The 19352-nt window shown below is 43.8% G+C and overlaps 1 protein-coding gene across 1 annotated transcript in view; it reads left to right on the top strand.

Annotated features, from left to right (window-relative positions):
- The window catches only part of SLC6A20 (solute carrier family 6 member 20), a 51637-nt gene extending 32285 nt beyond the window's left edge, over positions 1-19352 (top strand). Inside the window, exons 5-11 of the mRNA XM_016426425.2 lie at positions 696-806; positions 2244-2485; positions 4139-4301; positions 5556-5760; positions 7477-7636; positions 12120-12285; positions 14177-19352. Of these exons, the coding sequence (XP_016281911.1) occupies positions 696-806; positions 2244-2485; positions 4139-4301; positions 5556-5760; positions 7477-7636; positions 12120-12285; positions 14177-14323 (1194 nt within the window). The 3' untranslated portion in view covers positions 14324-19352. The remainder of the gene's footprint in view (positions 1-695; positions 807-2243; positions 2486-4138; positions 4302-5555; positions 5761-7476; positions 7637-12119; positions 12286-14176) is intronic.

Below are 19352 nucleotides of genomic sequence, written 5' to 3'. Positions count from 1 at the left end.
AGTAGTAGTAGTAGTAGTTCAGGGTCATACCACTAAACTCACGCCACCCACAAACCTTGTTCTGCACATTCATCTGGGTATCACAGACTTTGAGAAAGAAAACCCAATTCTGGGCAACTGTTAACCTTCCCAGAAGTCTCCACGTCACAAATAATTGCATCAGTTATATTTGTTTCCAGTGTTACTTTTGCTGCTCCTCCAAAAGAATGACTCTTTTAACAAGTTATTGTGCTTGTTAGAATGTTACAGCTGTTAGCTGGACCAAAAGATCCTTTTAAGTAATAGAGCTTCCCTTATTCCTGAGTTTCTCATAGGACCATCCATTTCCAATTGGGCTTGGGTTCTAAACCCTACATTCTACAGATGAGGAAACTGAGGCAGAGGGCAATTGCCCAGCATCAATGAGCTAATTAAGTGTTTGAGATGAGTCTTGAACTCAAGTCTTGATGGCTCCAAGTTCAGTGTCCCATCCACTACCCTGTTCATTTTAGCCACTACTAAATGAAAATCACCCCAAACAGACCAGCACCCAGGGCTGCACCCACAATCTAAGTCCAGGGGAAATAGTCCCATGCTGACAAAAATTCCCCCTGGGGTCACCGGAGGCACAGCCGGGCTTCCTTTCCTCTTCTCAAATGGCTGAAGGTTTGGGGCTGGTAATAGAGAGGTTAACCAGGCTCGTCTGACTCCCATAGGTGGTCTATGTAACTGCATCCCTGCCTTACTGTGTTCTCATCATCTATCTGGTTCGGGGTCTCACCCTGCATGGAGCCATCAATGGTCTTGCGTACATGTTCACTCCCAAGGTAAGGCTAAACCTTTATCTTTCCTCGATTGCCCTTTCCTTAGCAGAGCCTCCCTGTAGCGTGGAGAATCCAAGGAGTAGGAGCCTCCTGGAGCTCCATTCTGCCCTGGAGGGCCTAGGAGAGTGGGGAGGGCGTAACAAGATTGTCTTCTGCAGTCCTGGGCCCGAAATCTCCCACTTGCTATGGGTTCTAGCTTTATGGTAGCTTGAAAGAGGAAGAAAGGAATGTGAGGGCGAGAGCATGGATCTCAGAATCAAAAGCCGCTTTCTAGCCATTTCAATGGCTAATTAACTGGTGTCTCTGGACCTTCATAACTTAGTCTTCTCAATGATCAAATAGAAAGAATAATATCTTCCCTTTCTGACTCAGTTTCCATATCTGCCAAAAGAGGGGATTGGACTTGATGGCCTCTGAGGTCTCTCCCAGCACTGAATCGCTTAGGTTCTCATCTTTAAGTGATCTCGAAAGAATAAAACAATGGAGATGTGAGGTATGAGTATCATTAGCATGATGACTCTGTGGAATGGAAAGAAGACTCCCTCTTCTCTCCTTTGCCCCACCACCCTTCTTTCTGTCCTTTCCCTGCTCCTTGAGCTCCATAGTGAAGCACACAGGTACTGGGGGAGGTCTTGTATCCAGGAACTGGTGGTGTATAGGACCACCCTCCATCCAATCAGTCACTGAGCCCCACCCATTCTCCTTCCACTCCATCTCTCACATCCAACCTCTTCTCTTATTTCTCACTGCTACTGCCCTCATTCAAGTCCTTCTCTCATCTCATCTGAACTGGTTGAAGAACTCCATAGTTGTTCTCTGCTTCCGAGCTCTTCTTTGCCACTCCATCTTCCACAACACTGCCAAAATAAACTTCCCAAGCATTGATCTGACTGTGGCATTCCCCTGCTCAAAAACTGTCCATGGCTCCCAGCTTCCTCTAGGAGAAAAATATAAATTCCCCAGCCTAGAACTGAAAGCTCTCCACAATTGGCCCCACCAACCTTTCCAAATTTCTAGCAGATAGTCTGAGCAACAAATCGAATTGTACATATGTGTTCCCTGAGCACAAGGATTGGTTTTTGGCCTTTCTTTAAATTCTCAGTGTTTTGTACTATGCCTGGTACAGAGCAAGCATTTTTTTCTGTCTTAAAATCGATATAAGTTTCAGTTCCAAGGCAGAAGAATGGTAAGGGTGAGACAACTGGGAGTTAAATGACTTGCCCAGGGTCACACAACTAGCAAGTCTCCAAGGCCTGATTTGAGCCCAGGACCTCTGAGGTCTGGGGCTGGTTCTCAATTCCCTGAGCCACCTAGCTGCCCCACATAGTAAACATATAATAACTGCTTGTTAACTCACTCCCATATTATAAACCCTGGTGCCAGAGTAGCCAATTTCTCTTTATCCTCTCATCAGCTTCCTCTCCACCTTTGACTTTTCAGATAGAACAGTTAGCGAACCCCCAAACCTGGATCAATGCAGCTACCCAGATCTTCTTCTCCCTTGGCCTCGGGTTTGGCAGCCTGATCGCCTTTGCCAGCTACAATGAGCCAAGCAACAATTGCCAGAAGCATGCCATCATTGTGTCTCTGATTAACAGTTCCACGTCCATCTTTGCCAGTATCGTCACATTCTCCATCTATGGTTTCAAGGCCACTTTCAACTACGAGAACTGCATCAATAAGTAAGAATGATGGGTAGGCCATAGGGTCATAGATAGAGAGGAAGAAGAGACCCTTGGGGCTATCTAATCTAATACTTTCATTTTACACATGGGGAAACTGAGGTCTAGAGTGCCTAAACTACTTGGATCATAGAATCATAAATTTAGAGATGAAAAGGCCATTGGATCTACCTTACCCATTTTAAAGATGAAAAAAACTGAGGGACAGAGAAGCGTCTTGCCCAGGGTCAGTATGGAAATTTAAATTGCCGAAGGTCACATGGTTAATAAGTAACAGATTCTGGATCCCAACCCAGGTTCCCTGACTCTCAATCCAATACTCTTTCCTTTACATCATTCTGTCTTAGATCTCCAACTAACGGTTCTCCAGGACAATGGTAAACTCTGCTCTAGACTTGCCTTTCCCTCTCCTTTTCTGCATTTCCATGGAGGCCTCTGGAGCCCTCTTCATTGTTAATCAATTCTAACATCATCAGATTTGGAGCTAGAAGGGACCTTTGGAGGTTCCTGGGTTCAGTCCCTTTATTTTAGAAGCCAGGAAACCAGAACATAGGACAAGTGCTTTGCTTAGCATCACCCTTAAATGACTCAGCTGGGATTTGAACTCCAGGCTTCCTGACACCAGATCCAGTGCCCTCTCCACCAAGCTAGGCTTCTTCCCAATCAATGTGTCAGGCATTGTGCTAGCTGAGGATACAAAGACAATACTGAAACAGAGCCTGCCCTCAGGGTGCTTTCATTGTATCAGTGAAGTCCTTGTCTTCTCCTTGATTTCCTTTATATTCTTTCCATCTTCTGGGGTTCGGTGAATCCCCCCCTTCTTCTGAAGAGGCCATGTCTCCTGGAATGACCTTCAGAGCTGGCTACTCTTTCTATTGCAGTCTTTGACGTACAAGAATTACTTGGCATAAGCCATGTGCCCCATGACCACTTTCAATCTTTCCCTCTGCCATCATCAATCAACAACTACCTCTTCTAAAGTTGACTCCACCATGTCTAGGTCCTTGGTGCTGACATCTAGAACCCTCTAGGTCACTTTCTCTCCTTTGCAATCAGTTTAGTACCTAACTCAATTTCTCCCATTCTAACTTCTATCTCCTTGGTCTTCCAGACCCTCAGTCTACTCTCCCTCCCAAACCTTCATCTTCTCTAGACCCTTTGCCCTTCTAAATGAATTATCCCCTGGAGCTGAAATTCCTAATTACATACTACCTCTTACACTTACTATCTGTATGACCTTGGCTAAGTCCTTTAACTCCCTGGATCCTCAGATATAAAATAAGGGGGTTAGATTAGGTAGCCTCTGGCCCTCCAGCCCCAAATCTCCAATCCAATAATCCTGTCACAGATCTGATTATATGGTGGCATCTGGGAGAGGGAGGGGATGGTGTCTCCTGACTCATTTAAAACAAAGTTCCTTCATTTTGAAGGTACTTATTGCCTAAACAATCCAATGATCAAATTGCAGGGAAGGGCATAAAATCACACATCTGCCTCCCCACTATGACAATGGAGAAGGCTGGTGACATGGGCACCAAAAGATCCTTTTCATCTTCCCAGGCTCTGTAGCCAAATTTTTTGCAGATACTAGATCATGGTGGGCTCCCAAAGGTTCTTAAATTGGCAACTAACACAATGAACTTGACTCCCCAGGGTGATCTTGCTGCTGACCAATACCTTTGATCTCGAAGATGGTTTTCTGACCCCAGGCAACCTGGAGGAGACGAAAGACTACCTGGCATCTGCCTACCCAACGGAATACAGTAAAATATTCCCAGACATTAAGAACTGTAGTTTGGAATCAGAACTAGACACCGTAAGTGTTGCTGGTCTGGCTTCTTTGTTGTCTTTTCCACGATGCCTATTGCCATAAGCCAGACTGGAACCCTCATAGACACCTATGAGAAAGGGAGAGCTCTCTCAATAATAAGCTAGAGATTGATCTTTTGTTTGTAAATCAAGAACAACTATAGGACCCAGCTCGGTGGTGCAGTGCATAGAGAGCCAGGCCAGGAGATGGAAAGCCCTGGATTCAAATGAGGCCTTAGATATTTCCTAGCTGTGGGATCCTGGGAAAGTTGCTTGACACCTGTTGCCTAGCTCTCACCTCTCTTCTGTCTTAGAACCAATACCTAACTTTGATTTTAAGACAAAAGGTGAAGTTTAAAAAAAAAAGACTAGAAATTTCCCGTTAACATTCTTCTTTTTAAAAATTATACATATATATATTTATATCTGTTTAATACCTGTATATGTCCCTGTCCTTTCTCTTCTCTGTCCAGCAAAGTGTCCTCTGTAACAAAGAATTAAAAAACAAAAAGGGGGAGAATAACCAATATCTCAAGTATGAAGGTGTATACAATGTTCCACAGTCATACACTCCCACCTCTGCAAAAGAGGGGGAAGGAAAATTCATTTTCTCATTTTTTTTGAGAGCCAAGTTTGACCATTATAATAACCAGCATTCAGATCTTTTTGTCTTGGTGGTGTCCTTTCCATTTCCATCTGCTTCCCTAGTTCTGCTTCCTTTACTTTGCATCAATTCATACAAATCTTGGGAGCTTCTCTGTCACTGTTTATGGGCCATTATATCAGGTACCACACATAGGTTAATATTATTCCCAGGGGAGAACAGAGCACTGGCTTATATTAGACCCAGACCATCAAACCCCTAGGATCAAGCCATGCTTCTACCTAACAGCTCTCAAGATCATCAATAAGTTTGAGCTTCTAACATCTCAAAATTCTATAAAGTGTCATTAATTCTCATTTTTTCACATGATGGGCTCACTTGAGCACAGAGCCATTGAGTGATGTTTGGAGATAAAAAGTGAAATAGGCACATAGCTCAAGGGACTCATTAAAAGGACAAAGTTGGTGAACTCTCGTGCCCAGCTGGCATGAGGGGGAAGGGAGAGCTGCTCCATTCCCCCTCTTCCCACATGAACTTGAAATCCTTCACCAACACTGCCCTAGGAACTCGGAGAAGCTCAGGCTCATCACCCCTGCCCACTGGAGTTATAAGAAGATTGGCACCTGATATAACATAGCATCTTCTTATTATTGGCAGGCTGTCCAGGGGACTGGACTGTCATTCATTGTCTACACTGAAGCCATTAAAAACATGGAGGTGTCCCAGCTGTGGTCGGTGCTATATTTTGTTATGCTGCTGATGCTGGGGATAGGAAGCATGTTGGGGAATACCGCTGCCATTCTCACTCCTCTGACAGACAGCAACACCATTTCAAGCCGCTTACCCAAGGAGGCAATCTCAGGTTGGCCTTTCATTGGGAACAGCGTACTAAGGGTGGGCAGCCCTGGGAGCTTAGACTATAAAGGATTGCCCAGGCAGGAAGTCCTCTAAAGTGCCCAATGGCCCTTCTCCCATTCCTTCTTAGATTACTTACTGAGTTGGGTTGAAGCTAACCAAACACAGACTTGTAGATCCAAACCAGAAGGTCTTTGGCCCAAATGATGATCAGATGCTCAAGTCCAAGGGCATCACACATGGACCTCATAACAACATAACAGTACAAAATCCTGTTTGGATTTGAAATCCCTCCAACATCGGACTCTCGTGTACCTTTCTAGTGGAATTCCTGCCTCTTCGGGCACTGTCCATGCCATTCCAAATGGCAGACTAGCCACGTGCCCATACGAGACCTTCCATTCCCCCAGAGGTCTTTGTTGAAAATGGACTCCATCTCCCCCTTCAAACTTTTGCCTCCTTCAAAGCCTAGCTCTGATGCTGCCACTCACAGCAGGCCCCCTTCCTTGAGTTGTCAGGGCTCCCTCCCTCAGGAAATTACTTTTTTCTACTTAGGTGTGTGTGTGTGTGTGGTGGTGGTAAGGGGGGTTATAGCTCCCTCTTCCAATAATAAATAAACTCCTTGAAGGCAGGTCCTACTTCAGCTTTAACCAGACACAAAGAAGGGATTGAATAAATGATTTCTATTGAACATCTCCAGGGTGGCACTTTGGAAAAAGCAAGACACGGGGTCAAAGAACTTGGCTTTAGTCCCTGGTTTGGCCACCACAGGACATTGGTCAAGTCAAGTCAAGTCAAGGCATTAATGAAGCAGTTCTGTGCCACTGGACCAAGTGCTGGGAATGCAAATATAAGCAGAAAGAAAGGGGGTCCCCACCATCAATTATTAAGCTTACATTAATTCATTAATTAAGCTTATAGTCTACAGGGGATAGTTGTGTGTGATGGGGAAGGTGAAGGGATTCAACAGGAGGGGATGATAGTGAAGAAAGTTCTGTGTAGAGTCAATAGTGCAGACTGGAGAAGAGTGAAACCATGGCTGCTCTGGGCATTCTCTTTACAATGAAGGTTCTGGGAGGGATGAGCCAAACAGAGGGAGAGATGGCAGAGCAGAGGGTACTTCAATATAAGATAATGTGCCTCCAGGGTGAAAGGGTCCTTGGTTTCTTTGACATGGCAGAGAAAATCCAAAAAAGTCAGATGTGTAGCTTGACAACTCTCTTCTCTCTGCCCATCCATTGCCCCATAAGTGGGTTGGCAAAGATGGCCCCTGAGATCCCTTCCAGTTGCAGAAGCATCAGAGCAAAGGAGCCAGAGCCTCCTTTCTGGTGGGGGTGAATCCTTGCAGCTGAGTTTTATCAATTCACCCAAGTGGCTGAAGGACCTTAGCCCAACAGGCCAATCTTCATACCCAGGGGTGCAAGGACTGATGGGATTGTGTCACCAATAACTCTTTGATGGATTCATAAGTTTCAACCTCTCTGCCTCTCCAAACATATTTACCCATAATTCTATTTGTCTAGTATGCAAATAGAGATAAAGGGAGAGAGATGGTTGGGGTGAAGGACCGCTATTGCCTCGATGTGTGTCATCAGCCAGCCCTTGGCTGGCCCACAGCTGATCTATCCCATAGGCCTGCTTTCCCTGGGTTCCTGATGCCCCCCAAAGGTCAGACTTATAGGAAGTAAGGAAGCTGCTCTTCTCTCCTCTACCACCACCCCAGGTCTTGTGTGCCTCATTAGCTGTGCCATTGGGCTGGTGTTCACCATGGAAGCTGGAAACTACTGGTTTGACATATTCAACGACTATGCTGCCACCCTCTCTCTGCTGCTCATTGTGCTGGTGGAAACAATTGCTATTTGTTATGTTTATGGCCTAAAAAGGTAAGAGGCAAATCCCTTCTAGGGACTAATCTGCTAATCTGGGTGCAAAGGAGGCACAAAGAACAAGAGCTGATTCACATGGTAGTGCCTGGGAGGGCAGGGTTGGGCAATAACCCCAAGTCTCTCCTAGCTCCAGGGCCCAACTTCTCTCTCTACATTCCACCTCTAAAACAACAGAATTTGGGACTCCTCCACATCTCATGGAGGAAGACAACAAGATCCTAATGGAAACTAACATTGCTTTTTGTTGTTGTTTAACCCTTATCTTCTGTCTTCGTAACAACTCTAAGACCAAAGGGCAAGAGTTGGGCAAACAGGGTTAAGTGACTGGCTCAGGGTCACACAGTTAGGAAGTGTCTGAGGCCAGGTTTGAACTCAGGTCCTTTCATCTCCCAGTCTGGATCTCTAAGTCCTGCACCATCTAGCTGACTCCTAACATTGCTTTTGTTAAACTTTATGTCCAAACCATTTCCTGTTCATTCACCTACTCTCCAAGTCCAATTGTGCATCTCCTCTGCCCTTCATTTACTTAGATTTTTAAACCATTATTGGAAATTCTATAAAATAGGGCTAAGGATAGCACCTACCTCCTGGGTCATTGTGGGGAGGAAATTAGATGATATTCATAAAGCACTTTTCAAACTGTAAAGTACCAGATAAATTCTAGCTATTGCTCCTGTTGTTATTGTAATTATTCAATCTGTTCAATCAACAAGAAGTTATTCAGCACCTACTATGTGCCACATGCTAGGGCTGCAGATGATAAAAGGGAGACCAGCACTTGCTTGCGAGGAACTTCTAATCATTCAGGCAAGACCACATACATACATACATACATTTAACAAAATCTGTGATTTCATTTGCCATTGTAGAGAGATTCTCGACTCTTCAGAACAGAGGTACCTGCTCTACAATTTATTATCTTGGAGGGCTGCCTGGGATGCTGAGAAATTAAGTGACTTTTCCATGTGTCAGAGGGAAGACTTGAATCCAGGACCCAGGTCTTCTTGACTCCTAGACCAGCCCTCTATCCACTATCCCACACTGCTTCAATATCTATCTAGCCATCTATTTATGTCATAGAGTTTCGATCATCTACCTATCTATCCATCCATAACCATCCATCTATAGAGGCATATATATAAATATTTATATAGTCAGCTTATTTATATAATATACAAATATATAGATACAGATCAGCCATCATTTGTGGTAAGGAGACCCAGAGAAGAGGCAGAGAGAGGCAGTGACATGGAAGTCAGTCGTTCTGGACTTATTTCCTGACTCAGCAGAGACAGACAGACAGACAGACAGACAGACAGACAGACAGACAGACAGAGAGATTGGAGGAGAGAAGGAGGCGGCTAGCATCTCGAAGTCTTTCATGCTGCAAAGTAGGCCAATTCCAGGTGGAATGCCAAGGACTATGTGGAGGTTTGTGTCTATGGCCAGGATGGGTTCCAGTTGGGGGAAATTTGTCAAGTTCAGGGTAACAAATGGCACTAGAGACCCTAGTTCTCCTGGCCCTGTGATCAAGGTCTCCTTGGGTCTGCCACAGCTTTTCTCCAGCAGGGAGGCTCTCCCTACTTTAACCCTACAACCCTGGGTGGCTGTCTAGGGAGGTACCATGCTTCTTTAAAGCATGTCTACCATTTGTGGTGAGGACACTCAGAGAAGAGGCAGAGAGGCAGTGAGGCGGATGTCAGGCATCCTGCACTTATTTCCTGACTCAGCAGAGGACACGTGTGCAGATTCCAGCTCTGCTAAAGGCCCGTGTGATCATAGACAAATTGTTTAACTTCTGAGGCTTCAGGAGTCCCATCTGTAAAATGAGGTGGTTGGACTAGATGACCTCAGAGGTCCTTCTAACGCAATCTATGATCTTATGATTCTGCCACTTACTAGCTGTTGATTCTGGTCAGGCCACTTAACCTCTGTTTGCCTCAATTTTCTCAACTGTAAAATGGAAATAACAACAGCACTTACCTCTCAGGGTTGTTGCAAGGATCAAATGAGAATATTTTAAAAATCATTTAGCACAATGCCTGGCACATAAGCACTATAAAAATGCTTATTCCTTCCCTTCTCATTTGTAGAATGGGCGATTTGTACTAGACTAAGATCCTTATGGGGGTAGATAGGTAGCTTAGTGGATTGAGAGCCAAGCCTAGAGACAGGAGGTCCTTGGTTCAAATTTGGCCTCAGATACTTCCTAGCTGTGTGACCCTGGGCAAGTCACTTAACCCCTATTGCCTAGCTCTTATAGCTCTTCTGCCTTAAAACCAAATACATATTATTGTTTCTAAGACAGAAAGTAAGGATTAAAAAAATGAGCCTTACCCCTTGTTAGTCTGGTGAAGGCTATGGAGCCTTTCTCAGAATGATATTTTTAAATGTAAAAAAGAAAATAATAAGATTTCAAAATTATTCTTATTTAAGATTCTAAAATAAAATTTCAAAATTATTATTTAAGATTCTAAAATAATAAGATTTCAAGATTATTCAAGATTCTAAAATAAGATTTCAAAATTATTCAAGATTCTAAAATAAGATTTCAAAATTATTGTTCAAAATTCTAAAATAATAAGATTTCAAAGTTATTATTCAAGATTCTAAAATAATAAGGTTTCAAAATTATTGTTCAAAATTCTAAAATAATAAGATTTCAAAGTTATTATTCAAGATTCTAAAATAATAAGATTTCAAAATTATTATTCTTCAAGATTTTAAAATAAGATTTCAAGTCTTCTTCAAAGTTCTAAAATAAGATTTCAAAATTAATATTATTATTTAAGATTCAAAATAATAAGATTTCAAAATTCTTCAAGGTTCTAAAATAATAAGATTTCAAAATTAGTATTCTTCAAGATTCTAAAATAATAAGATTTCAAAATTATTATTCTTCAAGATTTTAAAATAAGATTTCAGGTCTTCTTCAAAGTTCTAAAATAAGATTTCAAAATTAATATTATTATTTAAGATTCAAAATAATAAGATTTCAAAATTCTTCAAGGTTCTAAAATAATAAGATTTCAAAATTAGTATTCTTCAAGATTTTAAAATAAGATTTCAGGTCCTCTTCAAAGTTCTAAAATAAGATTTCAAAATTAATATTATTATTTAAGATTCAAAATAATAAGATTTCAAAATTCTTCAAGGTTCTAAAATAATAAGATTTCAAAATTAGTATTCTTCAAGATTTTAAAATAAGATTTCAGGTCCTCTTCAAAGTTCTAAAATAAGATTTCAAAATTAATATTATTATTTAAGATTCAAAATAATAAGATTTCAAAATTCTTCAAGGTTCTAAAATAATAAGATTTCAAAATTAGTATTCTTCAAGATTCTAAAATAATAAGATTTTAAAATTTTTCTTCAAGGTTCTAAAATAATAAGATTTCAAAATTATTGTTATTCAAGATTCTAAAATAATAAGATTTCAAAGGAAACCAATTCTACTGGGACAGCTTGGTAGTGCACTGGATAGAATACTTGTCCTGGGATCAGGAAAACAAGAGTTCAAATGCAGCCCCAGATATTCCGTGTGACTCTAGGCAAGTCATTTCACCGGTTTGCTTCAGTTTCTTCCTCTGCAATGGGGATAATAATAGCACCTACACCCCCGGATTGTGGCCAGGATCAAATGAGACCATTGCTAAGTGCTAAGCACATTGCTAAGTGCTAAGCACAGTAGTAAGTGCTATAGAAGTATCAGTTGTCCTTATTAAGTTGAAATGGAGATGTGTTTTCCGGCCATCCTTCTTGAAATTTGTTCACACCGCCAGGTAATACATCCCTGGTAAGGGGATTTCTGAGGTCTCTTCTACCAGGTCAGGACTCCGGGATTGGGTTGAATAGAAAATGGCCATTTCAAAAACGGCTCTTCATTCAGGGTTTCATCTCCTAATTTCCCCTCTCCCTGCTCCCTCCGAACTCCTACAAGCCAGAGCTCTTCTCAAGTAACAAAGTGAGCCCCTTCTCAGCCTGGCCCCTGGGGAATCTGCTTTGGAGAAGAGCGCGCAAAGGCTAATGGGTCCCTAAGGGGCGCCATTGTTCCTTCTCCACGTTCCCTTCCAAGCCTTGCCTTTCTGCCTGAGCTCCTCCAGAGAGCATTGGCCGAAACTCATCCTTGCCCTTGGGCAGCTCCCTCTTGAATGTCCCCAAGCAGGGTATTCCTCTATCTAGGTAATCGGGGTTAGTGATGCCGAGCCACGTTCTGGGTGCAGCCACCCCGGACGCCAAGCTGGGGCGGCACACGGTGCTTAAAAGTAGACAAGTGAGCGCACTTGGCCCCAGATCGTGGGAGACGTGTGTGAGGTACGCGGCTGCTGAAACGCTCGGTGGGATCTTCCACAGGAAGCAGGAAGCACTCTGGATGCCCCACGGGGCTCTCGCAGGGAGTGGCTCCCCTTCTCTTGGCTGGGCTGGTCCAGCCTGGAGCTCTCCCCAGCCCTTACTCTCCTTCTGTTGGGTTTTTTAATAGATTTGAGAATGACCTTCAAGTCATGACTGGATGCAAACCAAACTGGTACTGGAAGATCATCTGGGCGTTTGTGAGCCCCTTGCTTATCATTGGCCTGTTCATTTTTTACCTGACCGACTATATCCTGAAGGGCACCCTGCAGTACCAAGCCTGGGATGCCACACAGGTAATCCTCTCCTTCCACTCGGGCGGAAGATCAGTGAGCTCCTCCTCCACCCCCGCTGAATCCTGGAGAAGTCAAGGGGCTTGTCTTGAGGTCCCACTGAGGCAGGCAGAGCCTCGATGATTCTCCTCCTGTGGGGTTCCTTTTATATTACTGTCGTCCCTTATCATTGCATCTTTGGGGTGGCAACAGAATACTGTGCCCCCCCCCCCTCCAATACACACTGTATTATGCAGTAAGGTAACAGTGGATAGAGGGCCAGCCTGAAGTTGATAGGACCTGGCGTTAGACACTACCTAGCTGTGTGACCCTGGGCAAGTCACTTAACCCCAGTTACCTAGCTCTTGACACTCTTCTGTCATAGAATTGATACTAATTCAAAAGGTGAGGGTTTTTCAAAAACTAATACAGTGGGGAAGGGCTGGATCTGGGGGGAGGGATCCATGACCGCCAGTTTCTCCCTGGGGGTCTGTTTTTTCCTCTGGAAAATGAAGGGTTGGACCAGCAGGTCTCTAAAGGTCCCTCCAGTTTTAAGTCTGTGATGGTTAGCCCAGGATCAGGGGATGACTTGCTTTTAGCTTGGGGTTCCTTCTTCTTACTCAGTTACTAGGACCTGCGAGTGTTTCATTCTATTCAGAGACCCAAGACAAACAGCCTGTTGGGGGATGGGGGAGGGGGGTTCTAGGGCCCTTGAATTATGCAGCTTCAGCAAGAGCCAGCCTTCCAGGCTTCAAAGCCTGCCTAAATGCCTCTCCAGGACTCCAGGGCTCTTGGGCTGCAGAGCACTGCCACCTTCTGACCAGTGGGGATTTCTGCAAGGATTTTTCCAACAGAACTCTAACTGGGTTTGTCTGGCCAATTTCGGCGAGGATTCATTCCTTGAACGCTAATGTAATCATTCCATGATTACGCTATGGAATATGGTACCCCAGGCAAAACCTCCCGATGCCAAGGAGAGGAAAAGGGATTGGATCGCCCACTGCTGCTTGGGTGACGTTGGGCAACAGGACACTTTGTCCCGTATAATTCTGTTTCCTTCTCTGTAAAATGAAGAGAGCTGAGTTCGATGGCCTCTAAGGCACCATTCAGGTCTAGATGTATGAGCTGATGAGGTGGCCTTTCTCTACGATGCAACAGCTTGAGGAATCAAGATTCCGATTTGCTTGAGTAGGACCTGAGCAAGTGACATCATTGGGAACCGATGTCTTACTGTACTGAGAGCCCTAGAGGATCTGGTGCCGAGATCTGAGGATTACTGCTCAGAACCAGCAGAAGTATTCAGCAGGATACCATTGGGGAAACAGGCAGAATTTGGAGTCAAATCCTGAGGGCAACCCCCAGAGCTGCCACTCAGCACCCCTGTGTCCTTGCCACAATGACTTAACCTCTTGGTCCCTTTATAAAATGATGGAGATTGGCCCCTCAGTCTTTGCCAGCTTTAAAACTGGGTTCCTGAAATTAGCCTGAAATAGGAGGGTAGAAATACCTTTGAAGCAGAAGCAACAAGCATTTATCAAATGCCTACTATGTGCCACAAAACAAAGTCCAAAATGAAATAACGTCTGCCCTCAGGGAGCTTACACCGTGGGATGGTGAGGAGGAGGCAGAAGATAACATGTACGTAAAGGAGCACATGGACAATAAATGCATAATTCAAATGTTTAGGGGAGATGCTTCAGATCTTGGGCAAAGAAGGAGAGGCTTTTTGGAGAAGGTGTCCCTTGAGCTGAGTTCTGAAGGAAGCAGGGGCTTCTGAGAGGCCAACGTGATGTAGTAGTTTCTAGGCATGGGAAGGAGTCAGTTCCCAAGTATGTCCTCCAAGATGGCGGAAGGGTGGCAGTCACTCATCTCTTCACTACCTGCTTCCTGATCTCATTTTGTGTCTTGCTTTCAGGGTCAGCTGGTAACCAGAGATTATCCTAATTATGCCTTGGCAGTGATCGGCCTTCTTGTTGCCTCTTCCACTATGTGTATCCCCTTGGTGGCTCTGGGAACCTTCATCATGAACAGATGGAAAAAAGGAAAAACCGTTTCCGTGTGAGCAGCAGGACTCCTGAAGATGTCTTCTTGCAGCACTCGACATGAGTCCAGATGGCCATTTTTGTGTAGTTCTTATTTATAGATTTACTTTCTTGGGAGGCCTTTTTATTTTTTAAACATGCCAGTAGAACTCTGGAGAGCATCTCTCAGCTTTCAGTGCTTTTAAAGAGGAAATAGAACCACTTGGCTGAAGGATCACCATTTTAAGACCCCCCCCCCCCAACTCCGAGGCCCTCAGGACTTCCTCTTTGGCTCTTCCCAGCAAGGTTACTTAGGACTGACTTGTTAGCAAAAGCATCTAAAGGAAAGCAGGCTCCCTGTAAAGAAGGGATATGGAAGGGACTTCTCATCACTTGTGGCTGGGTATAATCACTCTCCTCCGATGTTTATATGGAATCCTTCCCTTTTTTTCCTGAGGAAGGGAGGGAGACTCATAGCCCTAGGGGAAAGTGTATTAGAAGAACCCTGGCTGTTTGATCACCTCAGCATGTTTAAGCATGGCCACCAGATCTACAGATGCTCAGGGGACAAAGTCTTAGAATATAAACAAATGGGTAGTGTTCATTCTGTAACTGGCATCCCTGTTCCCCTTTAAATATTTCTCTTGAAGATTGAAGATGAAGACTAGACCTATTGCCAGGATTTAAGGGACTTCCAGGTAAAGAAATCCCTCCTACCAATGCAGGTTGGCTCCTTGGCAAATGATAAGCTTTTAAGAACTGTCTAGAGAAGAAGTTAAGTGGCTTGAGGCCACATAGCCAGCATACGTCAGAGGTAGAAATTGAACCCAGGTCTTTATGGCTTTGAGTTTGGCTCCCTCCCTGTTATGCCATGGCTGCCTTTTTGAGGATTTGCCCTTCTGAATCTACCATTATTGACCACAGCAACAGCAAGGCCAGATGGAACACAAAGCCAGAAGAAGCCCACATGCGTCCATTGGGAGCATCTTTATACAGATTCTTCTGGTTCAATTCAGTCTTTTTCAGAGAAGAGGTGGGAGAACTGGCTCTGGTCACTTCCTGGACAAAGTGCTTCCCTACAACCCATAAGGCTGACTCTGCAAGCCATTGATAACCACAAGCCATAGAACCCAAGGTGGTCCCCACACATGATGAGGCAGTCACATGGTGTAGTACGGATGAGACAAATGGGCCAGCCATTGTGGCCTAGTTAACATAATAGAGTGTAAAATCATTATCCCCCATTATGTACTGAGCACCTCCTAAAATACAGTGAACCAAGAAAAGAAAGCATGCCTTTATCCGGACCATAGAACTGAGGAAGGGTTTCTGTGGGTAGGTTTTGTTAAAGATGTTGAAACTCTGGGAGAGACCAAAGAGAGACGACTTTATGAGAAACTTATTCAACATCTGCAGAGGTCGTAAGGAGTATCCAAATAGGAACAAACGTTGGTGGCTGCCCTCAAGGAGATTAAACTCAAGCAGGAGAGAGAAGATAGGCTCAAATAAATATAAGATAGAGAGGATGAGAATGCAGAAATCAGAAAAAAAATTCATAGAGGATTTAAACTGAGTAGGGATGAAGGATGAAGAGGGAGGCATTCCAGGAATAGGGAATTATATGAACAAATAAAAGCACAAACAGTGCAGTGAACAGTAATATAAACTATTTGTTGGGGAAGAGGGTGAGATAAACTCCAAAGGGGAGATTGGAGCCAGTTTGTGGAGGGCATTGAAAGCCAGGCTCAGAAATGTGGGCTGGAGTGTCCATTTAGCTGTTTTCTTTTTGATTCTCATGGGAAATTCTTCTGGAATAAGTAGAGGCATTAGAAAGTCAAGTCCTGACCTTTATTTTTGATAAATAAGTAGCTTTCTGCTCCTTGAACTACTCACCTCATTTAAACTCATAGTGCCAATGCTCTGATGGCACATAAAAGGCACATCTCACTTTAAAAATGCATGAACCAATCCTTTCCTGTGCCAGACTTTCCATCCTTTGGTTCTTGCCTTTATCCCTCATCAGGCTGTTACTTCAAGCATCAAAAGTTTCCAATTTTGGCTGGAGTGGCGGATGGCTTTGAACATGAGAGTAGAGTTTGATCCTGAAGCCACTGGAAGTCTTTCCAGCTTACCCACCTCTCATCCTGAAATTATGGCCTTTTTTCTTCCATCAGTTCTTATCAAGGGCTGGGCACAAGCTAAAGACTACAATGGAGTCCTAAACCACATCAAAACTCCAACACCTAAATGAGCATCACCCTTCAAAACTGTTGCCTTAGTTTTTGAAAATGTTATCTAATTTATTCTGAAGTAGCCCAGACACAAAACAAGAGGGCGAGGGTCAAGGTTAGACAAAATGACAACATTCTATGCCTTATAGTCATTGATATATAGCTGTAGGTTGAGAGAATCCCAGAAGCTCTAGTATCTGGACTAGAATTAAGGTCCTTCCTATCTCCTAGGTCTGGAAGCTTTAGATTCTATAGGCTGAGAAAACTGATTGGAGCCAGGGTGTCCTATTTGCAAAAGGAACTCAAGGTCCAGCATCCAAACACTCCACGCTAGCCTGGGAACCAGCACAAGGACAGCATTTGAGGCAGCTCAGGCCAACAGGGACATACATCTTGGGAATGGAGAGATGGCAGCGTAATATAGGAAGTTTGTTTACAGATGTGGGGAGAACATGAAGGCACAGACTTGGCCAGCATGTGAAGACTGGAGACAGATTCCATGATTAGAGGTTTCAGGGACTCTGGCTAGGGCAGGCTGGACTGAGAGGCATGGGAGTAGGGGAAGGAATTGTGTGCTGGGCTCATAGAAGAAAGATACTAAAATCCAAAGTGATGAAAGTAAACAAGATGAGTGAAAACTCCCTGCCCATCTTACTCCAAAGTAGTATGGAAATCACAAGTGGAATGGATGAGCAGGATGAGCCATGAGATGGACAAGATGGCGCCAGAGAAGCCCAAAACCTGAAGAAGAGGGCTTCATTTCCATCCCTAACTTCTGAGATCAATAGGCACTTTTTAGTCCTTTTCTTAACTGGATTCCCCTCTCAGAACTGCCTTCTTAGGGGATTTCTGTGTTTTCTCAGCCACACAAGAAGAGTAATGGAAGGAAGTCAAGAAACTTGGAGGCCCAGCTCAGCTGCTCTATAGAAATTCTAACTCTAAAGTGAGGAGGTTCGACTAGATTCTCTCTGGAGTGATTCCTACTCTCAAGTTCTAGGATAATTAGAATCATTTTTAGTTCCATGTTGTCTGTTTCTTTTTCTCTCTTCCCATCTCCCAACCTTAGCTGAGATTTCGATCCTTTGTTGACTAAGAATCTCCCCTAGAACATACTTAGACATTCTTTTCAAAGTGATGAGTCCAAAAATTCCTGAGAAAGTCCATTAGTACAAGTTATTCGGAAGTTTTCCCTTCCAATAGCCTCAGTTTCTTTGAATCTATCCTAAATTCTGTCTCCTGGGGCCAAACAGAGAAAATCCACACCTTCTTGTTCAGGTCGCTCCCTCAAGAATCTGAAGACAATTCTCATGTCCAAACTAAACACTCCTGGAGAACAGCTGGAGGTGGTGTTGGGAAGCCTGGGCTTTTAGTCTGTCTGACCCTGGGCAAGTCTCTTCATCTAAAATGGGAATAATAGTACCTCTCTCAAAGGGTTGTTAGGAGCTTCAAATGGATCATCTGAACAAAACACTTCATAAACTTTCAAATCTTGTCTGATTGTTTTCAGCTATTCTTGATACGGCCCTTACCATCATGGTCTTCCTCTTCTGGATGAGAGTTCCCCTCTCCCTTTACTCTCCATCTGTTTGGCCAACCCCTTCCTTCTTTGACATTGGGTTGGAACGACAAACTAGAGACCATGGTGGCAGTGCCCATAAGTGGCTGAGGCATTCTGGGGAGAGGAAGTGAAGGGGCCAAGCACTGGATGAGAGCTCTATGGCAGACAAGCCTGGCAAGAAAGACTGACATGATTTTGTTTTTATTCTACCTGTCCAAGTGCCTTGAACACAGTTGGCTGAGGACCATCAATGATGGCTGGGATTTAAATGCCAGAAGTTCAAAACTGGACAGAATTCTGAATATTATGGCTAGATCAGGGAGTTCCATAGGACCTTAAGAGGCCAGCTAGTCTAAAACAGACAGTCATTAGCAGAAGAGTTGGGATTTGACTGCAGGACTTTTTGATGCCAAATTTAGACTTTACCCCTGAAGTAATCGATTCTAGATTAAAAAAAAAAATACCTGGAGTTTAGGGGCAGCTGGGGAGCACAGTAGATAAGAGCATCCTACATGAAGGGTGGAGGACCTGGGTTCAAATGTGGTCTCAGACACTTCCCAGCTGTGACCCTGGCCAAGTCATTTAACCCTGATTGCCTAGCCCATGCTTCTTAGAAATAAAACTAAGACAGAAGGCAAGGGTTAAATAAAAAAAAAAGTCTGGTGTTTCAATGTAGTCATTTTATTTTAGCCATTTTTAACAGTTTCAAAAGAATGAGACTGAAGTAACAAAGAATCCTTAGGTTTTCCTCCAAAAACACTTGTTGCGAAGGCACTGGATAGCCCCTTCCATGCCACCGAAAGGTGGTCCATAATCAAGGTCATTCTAGGTGTTTCTATCACTGCAAGAAGAAAGTGTTTTCGGGGTGACACAGGATAAGGACGTAGGAAAAGAAGGGGCGGCACTGGTCAGACAGTCATGAGTTGCCCCTTACTACTGAGAGACCTTAGGCAAGTCACTTCAAACTTCTTAAGGTTCGTTTTCTCCTTTAGAAAATGGGGCTAATGAATACTTTTAGGCTGCTCACCTCACAGGGCTGTTGTGAGGACCACGGGAGAGAACGAACATGTTTGACAGTGCTTATAAATGTTTAAGTTCTCCTGTGAACGATCTTTTCCTTGTGCTGATCCCCCGGCACACAAGCCCTGGTCAGAAGCAGCCAGAGGGGATGTGCTGGTTTTTAACTTAGAGCTGGGAAACCTTGCAGAGAGCTTTCCTTATTTTGTGTTTGTTATTAACAAGTGACGTTGTAAATAAATCCAATATAAATGTGTTTTGAAA

The sequence above is a fragment of the Monodelphis domestica genome, chromosome 5, assembly GCF_027887165.1.
Source record: "Monodelphis domestica isolate mMonDom1 chromosome 5, mMonDom1.pri, whole genome shotgun sequence".
In the NCBI taxonomy this organism is placed as follows: Eukaryota; Metazoa; Chordata; class Mammalia; order Didelphimorphia; family Didelphidae; genus Monodelphis; species Monodelphis domestica.
Note: the sequence above shows the minus strand (reverse complement) of the source record. Positions and strands in the feature narration are given on the sequence as shown.